Raw genomic sequence first — 18,939 nt, forward strand, 5'->3', positions numbered from 1 at the left:
GGAAGCAGTGGGGGAGACACTGTCGGGTACGAACACCGCTGCCATTGACAAGACAGGTGTAAATGCCGAGATAAGATGCCACTTAAGAATGAAGGAGTGTTCCACTTACAGGGCATGGCATCAGGGGGGAGATATAATGGCCAGGTGGGAGACTGTGATAAGGAGCCATACAGGTGTGAATTGCTGGTTAGTTGCAGGGGTCGGAGAGATGCAGGGGAGGCAGGTGTGAAGGTAGGATGTGGCTCCGTATCCATAATTCATATGTGGAGCGAGACAGACAAGGAAGCCTAGAGAGAAGGAGGGAAAATGTTGTGCCTGCCATAGGCTGTACTGGAGGCTTCTTCCAGGACCGAGGTGGAAATTGGAGTTGTTGTTGCAGAGTGACTTCAGTTTTACATGCCACAGATTCCTTGCAAGGCTTCATTTGTTTGTGGCAGGAGGGAGGGGAATAGGAGTTTTCAATTTCTAGATGGGGTCTGGAAGGGAAGCCTTCTTCCTGTCCAGGAGACAGATACAAGGCCGAAAGTCTTTGGTTTTTCCTCCAAACATGGAAGCAGCGTCCAGAGGGAAGTGGCCAGGGTTTGAAACATGGGTATTTTTTAATGCCCAACAGTATTAGGGACTCTGCGACCAATTCAGGAGGTCAATTGCTTGCAGGCTTCTAGAAGAGGCAAATTGCTTTTCCTTCTGGGGCTCTGTAGGATACAAGGGCCATAGAAACAGCCTTGGGGGCCATACAGAGCCTTAGATTTGCAGGCAGTCCATCCTCAGAATGCTCTTGATCAGGATCTCCAAAGATCTTTAACAAAAATGAAGGGATAAACCAGCGATGGGCAAACTTTGTCTCTCAGGATGTTTTGGATGTCATTTCCTGGAAGCTCCAGCCAACATGGGCAATAGCAAATGATGATGTGATCTGCAGTCTAAAACATCTGGAATAATGCCGTCTGACACCACTTTATCTGCTGTGGCTCCATTCTACAGAACCTTGGGATGTGTAGTTTTGTGAGGCGCCCCCATTCTTTGGGAGAGAAGGCCAAAGGCCTTACAAAATTACAAATCCCAGGATGCCACAGGATGGAGCTACAGCACTCAGGGTGCATTAATTCTACTGTATAGATGCTCCCTCAATGACCTGTGCATATCTTAAGTTGAATATTGAGAGGGATCTGGAGAACAAGATTCAATTCCTGCTTGCCCATGAAACCCACTGGTTGACCTTAGACAAGTTACATGCTCTCAGCCTCAGGGGAAGGCAGAGGCAAACCCCCTCTGAACAAATCTTGCCAAGAAAACCTCATGATAGGGTTGCCTTAGGGTCGCCGTAAGTTGGAAATGACTTGTAGGCACACAACACACATACAGTTTGCAAGCTATTTAGGCCTACCTAAATAATTAAGTTTGGAGGGAGCTGCACATTCTGGGATCAGGCACGGAAAAGACTCTTCCGTATCCTCACCAACCATACAGGTGAAGGTGGAGAGACCAAGAGAAAGTCCTCACTTAAAATCTCAGAACTTGGGTCACCTTGGATGGAGACATGTGGCCTTTCTTTCTCCAGCTCTCTCCATTTTCGGTGTAATGTGTGCTCCTCTTAAGCTGAGGATGAGAGGATGTAAAGGAATCTACCTTCCATGTCATTGCAGAAACTGACCCATTGCTTCAAGGGAATTGTAACTCCTTTTCTGTGAACCGGAAGACAAAGGCATTGATATTTCTTGACAATTCCTTGTCAGGAGTCTAGAATGGGAACAGGCTTAACTGTCTGGGGGGTTTCATTCATCTGGATAGGTTTCTGCATCAGGACGTCTGGAGTAAAATCAGAGGCAACTCAGAATATTCAATGAGACAGGGGTTGCAGGTGCTCACGGCAAAGCGAGCCTCACACACTGGCAGGGAATACGCTGCCATCTGGTTTGTTGCACAGAGCCACATCAAAGCATTAATACTTGGGGTCCAAGACGCTGCTGGAATTACCTGTCCGCTTTCAGCGGGGATAGATGCGACTTGGGGAGAAGATCAGTACGGAGGAAAGAGAGGCAAGGAAGCTTTATCTTCTGTAGTAAGGATCTCATGGTCTACCCTAGTTCTACGTAGAGGAAGCTGGCATGGCACAGTGGTTTAAATGTTGAACTATGACTCTGGTTTGGATCCCCAGTGGGTGGCCTTGGGCAGGTGACACTCTCTCAGCCTTTGGAGTGTGACCCTGAGATCTAGGGACCCTGGTTAAGACCCCTTCTAGGGTCATTTTTCTGTCTGGGACTCTGGAAACGGTGCCACTTCTTGCAATGAGAATTGCAAGTATGGTCTCAATGGTGCCATTTCTTGTAATGAGAACTGAAGGCGGGTGGAGAGAGAGATAGTCATGCTTTTTTTTCCTAGACCCACTTTGTACACAGCAAACGCCAATCCTTTTGCTGATTCATTCCTTTCTGTGCCCTTCAGGATGTTCTCCAGCCCCTCCTTCCATCTCTTTCTCTTTCTATCTCTCTCTTTCTCTCCCTGGAGGCAGGTTGTACAGCTGTAGCAAAGTTGAAGTACTAACACCAATTGCTGAGCTTCTTTCTTCTGTTAAAACCACACCATAAGCAACAACTTAGTTGATTTTAACTTTTCTGGTTTGGGTCTTTGGAACAAAATGTGGGCCTTGGAAATGATGCTGACCAAATGTACCAAGTCAATTGTTTACGGATATCAAGGGAGAGCCAGCTTCGTCTTTGCATTCTTACATTCATTTCAGAGTTTTTGTAATTTCTGTCATTTATTATTGATTAATCTTGTAGTAGTAGTAGTAGTAGTAGTAGTAGTAGTTGTTGTTGTTGTTGTGTGTTTTCAAGTCCTTACTGACTTATGGCAAACCTAAAGTGAACCCATCATGGTTTTTTGGTAAGGAAGGTCTTTGCCTTCCTCTGAGTAGTCTGAGAGTGTGACATTCAGTGGGTTTACATACCTGAGCTGGGATTCAAATCCTGGTCTTGAGTGGTGGAATAGTCCACTGCTCAAACCACTACACTATACTGCTGGGAGCCAATTACCTGCTCATAGAAGACTCTGGAGGCCATATACGTGCCAAACATGATGAGGGGAGAGAAGCTCAAACTGCAAGTGTACGGAAACTGTCTATAGTGAAACATGGAATATACATACAAATCAATATTCTAACATGTGGCTTCTCAAATGGCAGAGTGCTTGGAGGGTTGGACTAAGTCTCTGGAGACCAAAGTTTGAATCCCATCTTGGCTATGAGACCCACTGGGTGATATTGGGCAAGTCACCTTCTCTCCGCCTCAGTCATTGTAAATCAGAAATGACTTGAAGGTACACCACCATCCCCACCGCCACCTGTAACCTTCTGAAGCTCCATCAGTAGGACCAGACTACCATTTTGCAGTGAGAGAGGATTGGCAGGTTCAAGGCCAAGAACTGTGTGGCTCTATACATCCTAAGCAAGCTTTCGGGGAATTCTTCTCTGTTGCCATTATGGCATTGTCTGCTTTTGTACTTGTCATTTGCTTCAGGCAGCAGAATGCCTTTGGCCAGCTTGTTGCTCTGGCCTCATATATTCTGTGATCAGTCACTGTCTCTGCAGCTTTGCTGTATTCCTCGAGCCCCTAATTCTCTAATTTGGTTCTTGTTTTCCTTTGTGCCTCCTTTATCGATCTTTGTGTCCATTTTCATGATCCATCAGCCCTTCGAACGGCCATTTTATTTTCATTTCATTAAACCGCACGCCTGTTTCCATCAACGCAGACATGCCATTCCCTTCCACCCAAGTCAACGTGAGCGATTATGTCTTTCACTCCCAGTGTGTGTGTATATATATATATGTATGTGTGTGTGTTTTGCTGCCTATCTTGGGTGTTGAACTTCGGAGACAGGTCACCAGAGGTTGTGTTGAAATATAGTGGATAGTAGCTGTGTGTGTCATAGGGCAGCATATTCAGTGTGGCTGGAGCTGTGTCCCCCATGCAGTTTGGAGAGAGAGGAGGACAAGAAAACTGAAAGGCAAAAGAAGGAGTAAAACATGGAAACAAAGCAATAGATTATAAATCCCAACTGGGGAACTTTCAGCTGCCTGGATGTACCGAAATAGTAAAGAACCTCCAAACGTGGGTCAAATGTGGATGGAATTATTGAGAGTTGTTGGTTGAAATATGTGAACAACCATGTTTTGTGAGCCAAGCAGTGTATTATGTATTCCAGTTGCCTCTGTTTGCCAGGGATAGTTTTGGTTAGGGATGTAAGTATGTATATTTATTTATTTGTACCCTACTTTTCCTGACAAGGGACTCAAAATGGTTTGCAAAACAGTTGTCAGTTGGAATAGGTAGACAACCATGTTTTGCAGGCCTGGCTGTGTGCAATGTATTCTAGTTGCCTATATTTGTGACTGACAGTTTTGGTTGGGGATGTAAGTAGGTATATATTTATTTGTACCCCACTTTTCCTGGCAAGGGACTCAAAGTGGCTTACAAAAATGTTGTCAGTCAAAACAGGTGGACAACCATGTTTTGCAGGCCATGCTATGTATTCTACTTGCCTCCGTTTTGGTTAGGGATGTAAGTAGTATATATTTATTTGTACCCCACTTTTCTTGACAAATGTCTTACAAAAAAGTGAAGGGCAGCTCAAAATCTTTGTGGGTTTTTTGGGCTATGTGGCCGTGTTCGCCTGCATCTGTGGCTGGCATCTTCAGGAATAAACTCTTCTAGAACATGGCCACATAGCCCCAAAAACCCACCAAAAACTATGGATGCTGGCCATGAAAGCCTTCGACTCCACATTGCAATTGAACTGTTCCCCCATTCCTGCAGTTCATTGGAATAATTCTCTTGTGTCTCTGTTTTTTTGTCTCCTTTCCCTTTCCCTCCCTCCCTTCCTTCCTTCCCACACAGGACTCCACAGAATGGAGCAAGAATGAGAGGAAAAAGGCAGACAGAAAAGCATGAACTGGAGGCTTATTGAGTTCCTCTACTTCCTCTTTATATGGGACCATATCACAATCCAGCCCTCCTCCCAGGAACCCGCTGCGACCAACCAACATGTCTCCAAGGAATTTGATTGGCTTATTTCAGACAGGGGGCCTTTCCACCACGCGCGGAGCTACTTATCCTTTGTGGAAAGACATCGTCAAGGATTTACAACCCGATATAAAATATACAGGTAGGGCCCCGGCTTTCCCCGTCGGCGTTTTTATCCCCCCCCCCTTTGCTTTACTCACTTCTTTCCAGAGACCCAGAGACGTTGCAAAACTCGTTTTTGAAGTCGACGATAAGAATCATAGATGGGGAATAATGAGTTTGGAGCTCATTTTGTGCAAAATTTGCAGGTGGAATTTTTTAATTTTATTTTTTGCACAGAAAACTGCACTTTTCTGTGCAGGACACTTTTTCCCCTCTGCACAGAAAAATGCCATTTATGCACAGAAACAGTATCGTCTACGTGCAAAATGGCCACATGTGAATCTTCTGTGCAAAACGACCACATGTGAATTTTGCGCAGATTAAGTCCCGGATTGAGAATAGGCGCTGAAACTGGTGTGGTTTTTGAAGACTTTCTGGCAGCTTGGAGGAAACTTGCAAAAGTATTTCTCCCTAGCTTTGAGAGGAGGATTAGGAAAGATCAAGTGCATTCTTGATCTATAGAGGCTGTCTGACGTGAGGGATTGGCAATTGTGTTTTTCCACTGGTTCTCGATCTTTGGCCTTTCAGATGTTTTGGTCTCCAACTGCCAAAATCCTTGGGGCCTCTGCCCAAGACTCCCAAAGGATCAAAAGTTGAGAGTCATTACTGTAACCAACTCTCAGTTGCACTAAAATTCTCTAGCAGGGAATTCTAAGTATCCCATAAAGAATGATCTCAGGATTATCTCAGGATTATGGCTGCTAAAGTGGTATCAAAACGTCAAATGTGGATGCCCTTCTGGTTCATCCTCATGAGCACAAAATATTTCCTTCTTGAAAAGAGAAGCCAAGGGTTTTTCTTTTCCTTCTTCTTTTTGAGTCTGAGAGGGGAAAATATCGGCATTTATTAGCATGGTTTCTGCAGTTGTTGAAAATTTGAAACAATGATCATGGAAATCTTGTTGCAGAAACTATTAAAACATTGGATCAGCTGTTTTCTTCTTACTGAGCTTGGCTTTTCCGTTGCTTCCTCTCTCTCTCTCTCTCTCTCTCTTTCTCTCTGTGCTTAACTTTGCAAAGAGAAAAGGGATCCAAGAGATATTTTTGTACCCATTGTGCGATGCATGACGGGAGAGAATCGCTTTTGATGCCTTATTGATGGAGGTGAAATCTCTCAGGGGGACTTGAGAATCCTTGGCAGGCTCCCTCGCTGTGTTGAGACATCCATAAATGAGACATTAGTGAAATTTCTTTGCAGCCAGGAGAAATGAGTGGCGGATGCAGAAAAGAAATGAGAGGTCAGGATCCTGCGCTGGAGCTCCATAGCAGGAATCGCTGCGTGCAGAATTACACAGTGGCTGAGATGCTACAGTTAGGAGAGGGACCATAATGTTAGATTCATGGAGTAATGCAACGGTGATCAAATGCTGCCTTGTGAATGAATTGCACCACTGTGCAGCTGAGACTCAATGCACCTCTGCATGCATCTCCATGTTGCACCTCTGCCCACCTTGAATGGAATATGGCTATTTTGCATCAGATATCCATTCAGGGGAACTTAGGCGTGTGTAAGACCCAACAGGATTCCACCTTTGGATCTTCCCACACAATCTTTATGTTGAATGGCAATGTAGTGCAAATGGAACAAGGCTCCAAATGTGGAATTGAACATGAAGTCAAAGGCTTTCATGGCTGGCCTCCATAGTTATTTGTGAGTTTTGGGAGCTATGTGGCCTTGTTCTGGAAGCGTTTATTCCTGATGTTTTGCCAGCATCTGTGGCTGGCATCTTCAGAGATTTCACAGATGCTGGTGAAACGTCAGGAATAAACTCTTCCAGAACATGGCCACATAGCCCTCAAAACCCACAAATAACTATGGATCTGAATGCCCAGCTCAAGGTGTATGGCCCTACTTGCACAGTGTATCATGGATATTGATGCACACTTTGCATCCATGTGCAATGGTGCTGCATGAGCAACTCACATGCCTCAACCCTGAACTGAATCCACATTGGTAAAAAATATCCAACTGGTTCCATAGGGGCATTTGCAAAACCAGAAGCTACCAACAGGACTCCAGATTCCTTTGCTCTTCTCAGCACCTTGATAGTCCTCCAAAGGAGATTTGCATGGTCCCAACTTTCATTTCGTTTGGCAAAGTTGTCAAGAGCGCTCTACCTAAGTGAAAAACCCTCCCTCCACTTCCAAAACCAGGAAAAAAAAGTTTCTGATCATATCTGTTTAGCCTGTCGCTCCTTCTGCTGATTTGCTTTTTATGGCACTCTTTTACTGCTGTGTTTTACAATTCTCTTTTTACGGCTGTTTGTTTATGTTTGTTTTTATGGAGGTTTTATTGTTAGGATTGCTTTTAATTTTGCGGAGAGACTATGCGACGCATATGTATGTATATACATGTGTGAGTGAGTGTGTTCCAACTCTGAGTTTGCTGGAGAGTCTGTCTATTTCACTTTCTATAACATTGAACATTTATCAAGTATAACTCATTTCCCCCCATTTTTATGTTGATTTGCAAAAGATTCTTATTTTAAAGGGAGCACAGATGTTTGTGCATATTTTTGTCTTGGTTTCCCCCTCTGTAGCTCTACTGTTGGCAAGGGTGAGGCCAGCTTTGTGTGCCATGTTTGATTGAGGAAGGCATAGAGTGCCATGAGAGTGTATTGTGGCACATGTGGCGACCGGGCAGAGTTAGTGTATAAGACTTTTCCCCATTTGGCATTTGCCTTCTTTCCTGGTCACCTTTTGGGTCAATGCAGGTGGTGGTGGTCACTCACAGGGGACAAGGAAGGATTTTTTGCCCTGTCACCTGATTGGAAATACACATGTCCCTCCACATTCTCTGGGGTCAGGGGCACAGGACCCCAGTGAATGTGGAAAACCACAAAGAACAAAAACACTATAGCTAGAAAACGATAGGTCCTCAAGTGCAACTCTGTGGTCAACATCTGCCAAACATTGACCATAGAATTGTGCTGGAGGTGCTACAAATGCCTAGTGGAGTGTTCTCTCTAGGAATCTAGGTCCATCAGTGTGATTTTTTGGTTTAAGATGACCATAGAGCTGCGCAGGAGGACCTAGATATTCCTAGAGAGAACATATTAATAAGATCATTGAATAATCAAATCCACAAAAGTCAAAGCTGATAAGTATATTGGAAAAAGTTGGTAGGAGAACTTTTTGCCTACCCTGAAACATGGGATACTTAAAATCCCACCAGGCATTATTGGCTGGGTGTTGCCAGTTAAATAGGCCGCATAAGAGCTGGAAGTATGTAAAGTAAAAGAATGGTAGGGGAGGTAGGGGAAGTGAGAAGCCAACTAGGTGTAGTGGTTTGAGCGTCAGACTACGACTCTATAGACCAGGGTTCGAGTCTTCGCTTGGCCAGAGACCTTGGACAAGTCACATTTTCTCAGCCTCAGAGGAAGGCAAAAGCTAGCCCCCTCTGAACAAATCTTGCCCCCAAAAAACCATGATGGATTCACTTTAGGGTTCCCATAAGTCAACAGTGACTTGAAAGCACACAATAGGTGCCCTTACCTGGACACTTGCCACCTTAAACAGGGCATCAACCTAAGGTATGCTCCACAGTGAGTTAGGAGATTGTAAATAGTGTGGCCTTTTCCACTTGTGTGCATTTTTTAATGTCTCTGGAATGGCACAGTACATTAAAAATTCCTGAGAAGAGCAAAAACTGAAGGATAATTGTGGTCTACTCCATGTATCAGTTCAGGAGGCATGAATTAGGTCAGTGCATATTAAAATGTGAGCCAAACAAAATTTTCTCACCCATCCCTCGAGTTCGCAGGGTATAAATGTCCAAATAAATTAGTTTAACTTAACTTCTTGACTCCGATGCAAAGGATAGACAGTGGTTGGAAGTTGCGAATGGTCAAAACAAGGGGGGATATAAATCAGCCTCAATGTGTCCTTAGATGGATAGCATATTTCATTGAATGCTTTGTTCCTTTTATCTGGAGGTGACATGGATGGTCTTCTGAAGAGCGGAAAGTTCAAAATTGGGACTAATGAATAGGATTTAGGCTGAAATCTCCACCAGATCAAATATGATGATGATGATGATGATGATGATGATGATGATGATGATGATGATGATGACTGCGTAGACAGTGACTAGGCTTCCTTAGAGGACAGTGGACCCTTCTTCATTGTTAGCCTTCCAATAGAGGTTGGATGGACGTATCTTGGGAGAGATTGACAGGAGGGTTGTACTAGATGCCCTTTCGTTCCCTTTCACTCTATGATTCTACCGATCGTGGACCCAGTGAGATTCTTTTCCCTTCCCCTGCTGTGACTAAACTGCTATTAGTTATTGGGATGTTTAATTATAATTATAAAAGATGAGGAACACATTTTTTTCCCTTCTTCTTCATGGTTTAAAATTGATTATTTCGCAGTTTTAAAAAAGCCATTTCATGCCACATTGACCAAAAAAAAAAAAAAAAAAAAAAAGAAAAGAAAAGAAAAGAAAGGGGGGGGGTAGAACATTTATGTTTTGTGGATAAATAGAAGGCGTTTATTAATATCAGAAAACAGTTCCATCATATTAAGACATATATTTCCCTGCATGGGATGCTAACAGGCTTAATTGACATGCTTTGCAAGGTACAAATGTGACATTGCTACTCCTAGAGCATTATGTCCAGGTTTGCTTTTCCTTGCCATGGCCATTGCTTCTGAATTATTCCACCTAGTTATCATAAATGATAAAAATGATCTCCTCTGTGGAATCTGCTGAACTGAATTTAAAGTATTTACATCTCACTGTTTGGTGCATATGCACCTGGAGACGCATTATAATAGAGTTCAACAAATGCATATTAAGAAACGGTGTGCAGGGCAACCACATGCAACTAGTAAAATGCTAAATCAATGATGTTGCTGCCATGTCAGCTTTGACTTATGGCAACTCTATGAATGAGAGACCTTCAAGCGTTCTGGTCATCAGCCATTTTGCAAAGCCAGGGCAACTTTGGCTTCCTTGGTTGAATCAATCCACCTGTACTACAGTCTCCCTCTTTCCATACTACCTCCTAAGGCCTCATTCCTACTTACAAATAAATTAGTTTGCTATCCGAATTCATGGATCGATTCGACAGCAGAGCATGGTTCACACTGCATTTGCCCTGATTGCATTTCCCCCCTGTAAAATAACCCACTTGTGGTTCACATTCACAAATGAATCTATTCAAAATGGACTCACTCCAGCCGGTCAAAGGCCAAATTTAAATCGATTCTGATCCACATTTGGTCCACATTTTCACAGAATCGATTTATCCAAAAAGATGCAGAAAAAAATCTGCATCAAAAAGACGCGGGTTAAATGGGTCTGGCGCATGGACCCCCCCTCCGAATCGCTTCAGTGATTCTGTTCAATTGGGAACCAGGGTCATTTGACCTGGTTCAAACCGATTTGGTGTCTGGTTTAAAAGGTAGTGGGAATCAGCCCTACTTTGTCAAGCATTATCTTTTCCACTGACTTATGGTGTCTATGTCCAAAGTACAGCAGCCTCTGTTTATCTTGGCATTTATGTAGAGTTCAGGCTTGATTTGCTCTGAGACCCATCCATTTGTCTTTTTCTCAGTCCATGCTATCCTTACTCAGCCATGGAAACCCACTAGGCGATCTTGGACAAGTCAAATGCTCTCAATGGAAGGCAATGGCAAACCTTCTTGGAACAAATCTTGCCAAGAAGAACCCACAGTAGGTTTGCCTTAAGGTCGCCATAAGTCGGAAATGGCTTGAACGCACGCAACACACACAGAGAGTCTTTTCTATCTCATGACTTCACTAGTTTCCAGACTGCACCTGGTTCAGGCATGATTTCCCCCAAGTATCTTGCGAGAGGACATGGACTGGGTTCATTAGAAATACTGTATATCAGTTACGCTACCAAACCCTCTGAGATCCGTGCCCCTTTGGTCGTGATGTGACTGATATAAGCCGAGCGAGGGATTTTGCTACCCTTTGGAAGCCGAGTTTGTAAAGCCGGTGGAAAGTCACAACATTTTTCGTTCTAATTGGCAATTGTGTCTCAAATGGATTTGGAGGCGAGTTTCTTAAAAGCTGCAGAGTTCCTGACCTGCTTCTTTTCCTGGATTTCCAGGGATCTTTTCAAAACTGAAACAGATGCATTCAGAACCATCCATTGTTCTGTTTTTTGAAAACACACACACACACACACACAGAGTCACATGCATTCACACATACAAACAGTATTGAGGGCCCATTTCCATCAGACGTTTTGGACCAAAGGGAGAATTTCTGGATTTGGAGGCATAAGACCCTAACACTACATGGACCTCAGCGGAGAGCACTGGTTTCCAAATGTATGTCCTCCAGATGTTTTGGACTTCAGCTCCCAAATATCCTGAGTGTTGGCCAAGCTGGCTGGGGTTTCTGGGAGTTGAAGTCCAAAACATCCGGAGAACTAAAGTTTGGGAATCACTGGCCTAGAGGATAATACCATCATTCATGTTGAAAACTAGATTGCCTACCTGGGATTGGCTGCAACTCAGTTTTGTCTTTGGCAGCTGAAGAAGGTGAAAGCTGAAACTTTCTGATTTATGGTTACCCTAAGATTTCTTTTGGGCAAGATTTGTTTGGACAGGGCTTGCCATTGCCTCCATCTGTGGCTGAGAGAGTGTGACTTGCCCAAGCTCAGCCAGTGGGTTTTGATGGCTGAGCAGGGATTCAAACCCTGGTTTCCACAGACATATTCCAGCACTGAAGCCACTACAATGACTTTCTCTCTCACACACACATTTATATATCTGCTCTTTTCTGTCTTCTCTATTCCCCGCCCCACACTGCATGAAGTTATGTGCATGAGGCATTGCCCCAGGGACGTAGCTAGGATTTTAGGAAGGGGGCGGGGTCCAGCTAAGTGCCACCATTATAATGGGCTTGAGTGCGGCGGCGCAGCAGCACACACCATCATTTTTCTAATGGAAGGGGGGGGGTCGGACCCCCAGCCCCCCCCCCCGGCTACATCCCTGATTGCCCACATGCTTCAGTGCCTTCGTCCTTACATTACCGGTACGTCCATTGATGAAACACTACAGAGAAAGTGAGACTGAGCAAAAGATCTTTTAATGTTCCGCTGAAAGCAGGCTTTTGTGCACCAATTGTATCCAGAAAGGCATTTGAGTGCCAATGTTCTCTTGTGCTTGGTCTTTGTGTGACCCAAGGAAGAACTTCAGAAGATGTACCGAGAGGCGCATGAAGCCTTCCTGTACATCAGACTTTACAGGCAACCTGACCTCGCTTGAATGGCTGAGGAATAAATGCAGGAGCTCAGAATGATGGTGTCACAAACTATTTTTGAACCCAGGTTTCTTTCCTTTGCTTCTGTGGGCTATTTGGAGCTGGAACAAAGGGAAACACACCAGAAGACCCAGGAATGTAGTTTTATTATATCTTACCTCTCCAAGCTTTGATTGTGGTAGAGTGGGTTTCTTTCTTTTCTTTTTTGGACTGATTTCCACCTTTTTTCATTGCTTAGGTTAGCCAGCCAGATGTAGACTATGGAAAGGTGATGCTACATCATGCTTGCACAGCATAAACTGACACTAGGGTAGTCAAGTTGTGGTTGTGTTTTACCACCCTTTTGTGGAACACCAACATTGTCCAACTGGCTATGTATCTGCTGATTTCCCATTGTGCAATGTGGAAGGCAGCCGTTTCCACAAGTCTAATATTTCCAATAGTATATTGAATGCCCGCTACATCTTCTAAGAATGCACACTTGTATGCGCAATGTTTATACTTGCAGATTGTAGCTTATGGAAAGCTGATCTGGATATTGATGTAATATGATGTCAAAAAAGTACAACCTGATGTGTAAGGAAACTTACGTATGTATAAAACACCAAAAGGAACCCAAGCACTGTGAACATAGCGCATTTCATACTGGAACAGGCCTCCTCAGATGAGGAAGAAGAATTGGAGAGGCATGATAACAGGCTCCAGCTGGAGCCAATGGAAGTTGGCAGTCCTGTCATGGAGTCGGCAGAAGCAGAACCTGGATCATCTCACACAGCTCCTGAAGATCATGAGGATGATATGGTGGCCCTTCGTCCTATCAAGTGTCATAGATCATAATACTGGTTGCAGAGTAGCCGGAAAAGCACTGGTCAGCTTTAAAAGGACAACAGTGAGCTACTTAGGTGAGCTGGGCTACTATAAATTAGCGAAGCAAAGACCTTTTCTTTTTACTTCAAACCCTCCGTTCCCACACTCCCTTTGTGACCTTGACTGATGTGTCTGACCTTCTGGATCTTGGTGCGTACTGGTAGAGTAATCTTCCCCATGAATCATATCAGGCTTCTTCTCAAACCTGACTATCTGCTTCTTCAAAGGTCTAGCGTTCATTTCTAAAATCCTCCCACCCTCATCCTTGAATCGGCACAAGGAAGTCTTGCATTTCCATAAGTCAAATCTGGTGCAATTGTGACCCTCTAGATCAGCAGTTCTCAACCTTCCTAATGCCGCGACCCTTTAATACAGTTCCCCATGTTGTGGTGACCCCCAACCATAAAATTATTTTCGTCTTGGTTCCTAAGACCATCAGAAATATGTGTTTTCCGATGGTCTTAGGCGACCCCTGGGAAAAGGTTGTTTGACCCTCAAAGTGGTTGCGATCCACAGGTTGAGAACCTTGGCTCTAGATAGTTGTTGTACTGCAGCTCACATCACAGCTCATCATTGCTTGTATTGGTCTGGGCTGAAAATGGTATCTAATAACATCCAGAGAGCTGGAGCTTAACTACCTCTGCTTTAGCCAACTGCTTGATCAACATAAAGTTGAAGCACATGTGAGGGATATACTGTACACAGGAGTAAGGAGCTGGGAGATCAACTGAAGTCATAAAGAATTAAACCAGAATCTGAACCATGGGATTAACCAGGAGTCAAGACCAAAGAAGAAGACCAAAAGTACAACCTGTACTAGAGATCAATAGTCGTTGCTCAAGCAAAATGTCATCAAGGCAGGAGGCCCTCTTATATTCCTTCCTATAGAGAAAAGTCGATAGTCTTAGTAGAGACAGTCCAGATCTGAAATATTCTCAAGTCTCAGTTGAGAAGCTGAAATAACACAATCTTCCGCATGGAGCAGTGGTCACAGTTCTCAATGGTGTGTATATTTTCCACCAATTTGGGAACATTGATCAGGCAGATGAAAGCAAGCAAGATGAAAGGAGATTCTCCTTGGCAAAACATTGCAAATCAGCACAGCAGGGGATGGAAACAGTAAGATTTGCACAGTCTTTATCATGCACATAAACTAAACATGTACTCTAGGTTGCAAGGAGTAGGCAACTTGGAAATTAGATGTATTGGGTTGCAAGGAGCTAAAATGAATTCTTTGCAGGGAAATAAACCGTGCAGCAGTTCCTCGATACAGACATTGAAACTTGCCCAGAGATGGTCCTAGTTATATCTCCCTTTTCTGGCTTTTTTTTTGATGTTAGTTTATATTTTTATTCTTTGCCTTTTGGCAGAGTGTGTGCATTCTGGGAGTGAACAGGAGCCAGTCAGTTGTGCCATGTAGCTGCAAATACCATTCCTTCTGATGTTCAGGGAACGACCTTGTTGGATGCCCTGCATTATACATCAATAGGCACTGGGATGTGCTTTCATGTATATGCATCATGAGAACAAAGAGGGACTATGGGAGAGCATGCGTGACTTGAGTAGGACTCTCGAAAATGGTGGGGATTCTGGTGGAAGGAACTGTAGGCTGTCAAGTGAAATTTTCCAATGCTAAGACGCTACCTAAAAGCAGGTCAAAACGTTGGTCCATCTAAGTTGAGAAGAAGTAGGCCTCAAGCTTGAGAAAGTGGATCAGGCTATTGCATCTCCTTCTGCAATACTGGCAGGGCAAGAGTGTTTGCCAAAGGGCCATCTACTGCCTTATGCAAAATTAGCATGTTATCCAAGCAGAAAAATCTGCACATTTCATACAAAATGACAGTCTCCGGCTGCTCCATTTTCGGCACAGAAAATAATATTCCACTCCTTGCAGGATCCTGGGATTTGAAGTTCTGGGAGGCAATATAGCTCTCTGATAGAGAATGCCAAATACCTGATACAGCTACAAATCCCAGGATACCATGAGTTTTAAAGTGGCTTCAAAGTGCTATAACTGTATGGTATGAAAGAGAGGGAAAGAGAGGGGGAATGATAGGAGAAAGAGAATGAAGAAGGGGTGAGTGAAAGAAAAGAATATAAGGAGTGGGTGAGAGGTGAAGGTGAAAAAGAGAGAAGAGACTTAGTGGAAGAGGGAAGAGTGACTTAAATCTGCTCTCACCGACCACCAGTTTCCACCTTGTCCCCCCAAATCTAGGCCTTCAAAGCAGTTTGTTCCCCACTGCCTTCTGGTTGACTATCACCCACTTGGACCCAGCAGAGCCTTCTGAGATCCCAGATAAAGGGATGACATGCCTGCCCTCAAGCTCCAGATGCTTTTTTCATTTGCAATGTAGGGAATGATCCTGGCCATTTCTGCATTCTAGGCATGTACTCTTCCACCCAGCTCTGGCTTCTCCTGATGGAGAAATGATTTGTTCCACCAGCTGCTTAAGCACCTTGACTGATGGTGGTCCTGAGGTTAATGGCGCTTTAGTTTGGATGAGCTGCTTGGTAAATGGGATTTTCTCTGTGGCTCAAAAGCAGGCAGGAATTCAACAGATGCACTGCCCCACCCTCCTGGCTCCTTCAGGCGTTCTCCAAAGGGCTGAATCTCATCTCTCAAATAGAATCAGCACTTTCTGGATATTTCCTTTGAAGTCGTTGATGCATGCCAGAGTGGATTCACTGCCCTACTATCAGTTGCCTTTGCCCTTGGCGGGTATCGGGCCTTGGCCAGCCCACCTGGGAGTGGCCCTATAAGTTGTAAAAGTTTGCACGCATAGTTGAACAGCAAGCAATGAGGTCAAGAGGTTAATCTTCAAGTACTTTGGCCCTCTGACCCAATGGCTTTGGTCTGCTGGATTCCCATGGCCCATGACTGTGTTTTCGTTTAGCAGAAGAACTTGGCAGGAAATAGAGTTAGGTGATATAGCTGGGTGCATCTGTATATCGAACAAGGCATTTCCAGACTTCTAAGTGGAGGTGCTTTCCTTATAACCTCAGGAAATCTCTGCCTATATGTCTCCTCTATTTGCTTCATGGGAAAAGAGGCGGGGGGGGGGGGGATCTTCCCTTTCCTTCTGTCCTCCCTTCTGATGCTTTCCCACCTCTTCTCCAGACTCTCCCAGGTGGGCCTCTCCAACAAGCGCTGGAGGCTGGAGACGCTTTGCATTTTGGGAGATGAATCTCAGTGCCGTAAATCTGCTGGCTCACTCTCGGAAACCGGGGCGGGCTCTTGGGAGCGTATTTTAAGGTTCTAACAAGCCAAGCAGAAGCTATTACTCAGTTTTAATTTTAATGCTGCTTCCCTCCAAACGGGGCGGCTTTTGCAGCTCCTCACCGGAGCCGTTATGTAAAGAATAGGAGTCATTGTGTTTGACGTTAGGCAATAACTCGGAGTTCAAGCACGAGAAGTTCTGGTGCTACCTATTAAAGGGTGTTCTATTTTGGGCACCTCTGCAATTTCCCCGTGCTCCTTCTCTCTCGGCTCCTCTCCCTCCGCTCCCCTCCTTGTTCTCTTGCTATTTATGAAGCCTGAGAACCACCCACTTGCCTCCATAAGGAGCACTTGCGCTCTCCCACAGAAGGCTGACATGGGTCAGACCTTGATGTTTCACCAGAACTATAAGGTCAGCTCTGAATGCACATATGGGAGAGGGAATATCAGTGACAGTTGGTGACTTCCGTGTGAGTAGCGGAGTCAATCTGTCAAGGGACGTGTACCTGGAGAGCCATCAGGGTAGGCATGAACCTTTTCACTGGTTTCCTTCTCATTGGATGGAATGATTTTTAAATTAAAAACAAAACAATACAATATCTCCCCCATTGGATACATTTAAGGACTTTTTTTGGGGGGGGGGGGGAATCAGGACTTTCTCTCTCTACCAAAACTTTTAATTGAGGTTATCTCATGAAAAAAGGCAAAGCCTAGAGTGGACCCCTTGAATCAACTGGATTTACCCATTTGTTAACTCACCATTGATGAGACTAACCAATACCCTAAAGGCAATAGTTCCTGTCTGATATTGGAAGCTAAGCTGGAACATCCATGGATAGGAGACCGCAAATGAATACGAGTGTATTCCATGTACCCCTTGAATAGTTTGGACTAAAATCCAAAGCAAAAAAAGACCGCCTCACCGACATCAAGGCCACTGGTTGCTACTAGATTGCATTTATCTCCTAATGTCATCATACGCAGCGTGTTGATGCTTTTGTTGGCCATCTCCGCGATGGAGAAGTGGGATGAATATTTTAAATGGATGCATCTTAGAAAACAATATGCCTGCAGTCTAAGGCAAGCAATACTTGCTACTCCTGGAGAAGTTATACATCAGCATGTTTGGGCTTTTAAGCAATGCATTTCCCTGCCTTCTCCCTCCCCCCTGTGGTACTCCAAAGCCATTTCACATCTATCTCGCTTCACAGAGCTTTGCTCTGACACAGTCATTTGCAATAAAATATTGACAGAAAACTGCAACGAGGCCAACTTCACAAGGGAGTCATTCGTGCTGCTTGGATGAATCCCTTCGGGATCAGACACTGAAGAGTAGGGACAGAGCAAGTGGGAGCCAAGAGATCAGAATGCATTTACATTCCCGGAGTCTGCCTACTATCGATATTGCATTGTGCCTCTGACACCGAAGGGACGTGCGGTTGCACCGAGACGGGATTTGCACAAACATCCCAAGTGCTCAAGGAAAGGAGCTGTCCAAACATTTGGAGTCTAGCTCCTGAGAGGGAAAGGAAAGCTGTCAGTTTGGCTAGGGTTAAACTACTGGAGAAGAAGGAAGGACGTTTGTGGGATGGGCTGAAAGCTGAGAAGATGAGGCATCAGGGAAGTGAAGAGCTGTTGTTGTGACAAAGGAGATAAAAATGGTTGCAGAAAAGTATTGGTCGGGGGTGGCCTGAATAAAATTAGCCTAGTAATGGGTAAGCAGTTTGAAGGTAAGAGGCAGGGCATCAAAAATGGCTGGTGGGTATGCCATCAAAGGTGGTAGAGATGCTTGGGAAAAGCCCTCGAGGTGAACCAAAGGAGTTCACAAAGAAATGCGAGAAAGGAAACCATGGCTGGGCTTAAGGAAGATGAACCTAAAGCTTTAGGCAGAGTGGGAAATACAGATGCACACAGCAGACCTACAGAGGTGTGAATTATTAATGCCAGGACTGGTACCAGGCCAGAATTGTATTGTCATAACTAGAAGGGTGGATCCTGCTGGCCCTTGGCCAGAGTTGGAGGACACACAGTCCCAGAAAACCATCCAGCAGAGAAAGCACTGCAACAGAGAAAGCGATCCATCAGAGTTATAGCTTCCTCTCTCATTATGACATCCACGTTCCAAGTTTCCAAAAAGGTTGGCTGAATTAGCCCAGCCCAGGCAGATTCAGAAGGAAATTTTAGGCTGCATGCTCATTGCCTAGGCTTTCTGTGCAGAAAATAAGATTCCTATGTGCTTCTTAGAGTGGTGAGACTGAGAGAAAGAAACCCTGATCTATCAATCAAGAAAGATAGATAGTTTGCATGTTTTCATGTCTTTGGGGTATTTGCAATGATTGCAGAAAAGTATTGGTCAGTGGTGGGGAATACCCCAGATGCAAATTTGAAATACCCCAAACACATGAAAACATGCAAAATCAATCCATTAAA

At 44.4% G+C, this 18,939-nt stretch overlaps 1 protein-coding gene across 1 annotated transcript in view; it reads left to right on the top strand.

Annotated features, from left to right (window-relative positions):
* The window catches only part of BRINP1 (BMP/retinoic acid inducible neural specific 1), a 63,796-nt gene that overhangs the window by 12,410 nt on the left and 32,447 nt on the right, over positions 1-18,939 (top strand). The window contains exon 2 of the mRNA XM_042480170.1: positions 4,896-5,163. Within this exon, the coding sequence (XP_042336104.1) occupies positions 4,946-5,163 (218 nt within the window). The 5' untranslated portion in view covers positions 4,896-4,945. The remainder of the gene's footprint in view (positions 1-4,895; positions 5,164-18,939) is intronic.

This window comes from Sceloporus undulatus, chromosome 7 (genome assembly GCF_019175285.1).
Source record: "Sceloporus undulatus isolate JIND9_A2432 ecotype Alabama chromosome 7, SceUnd_v1.1, whole genome shotgun sequence".
Lineage (NCBI taxonomy): Eukaryota > Metazoa > Chordata > Lepidosauria > Squamata > Phrynosomatidae > Sceloporus > Sceloporus undulatus.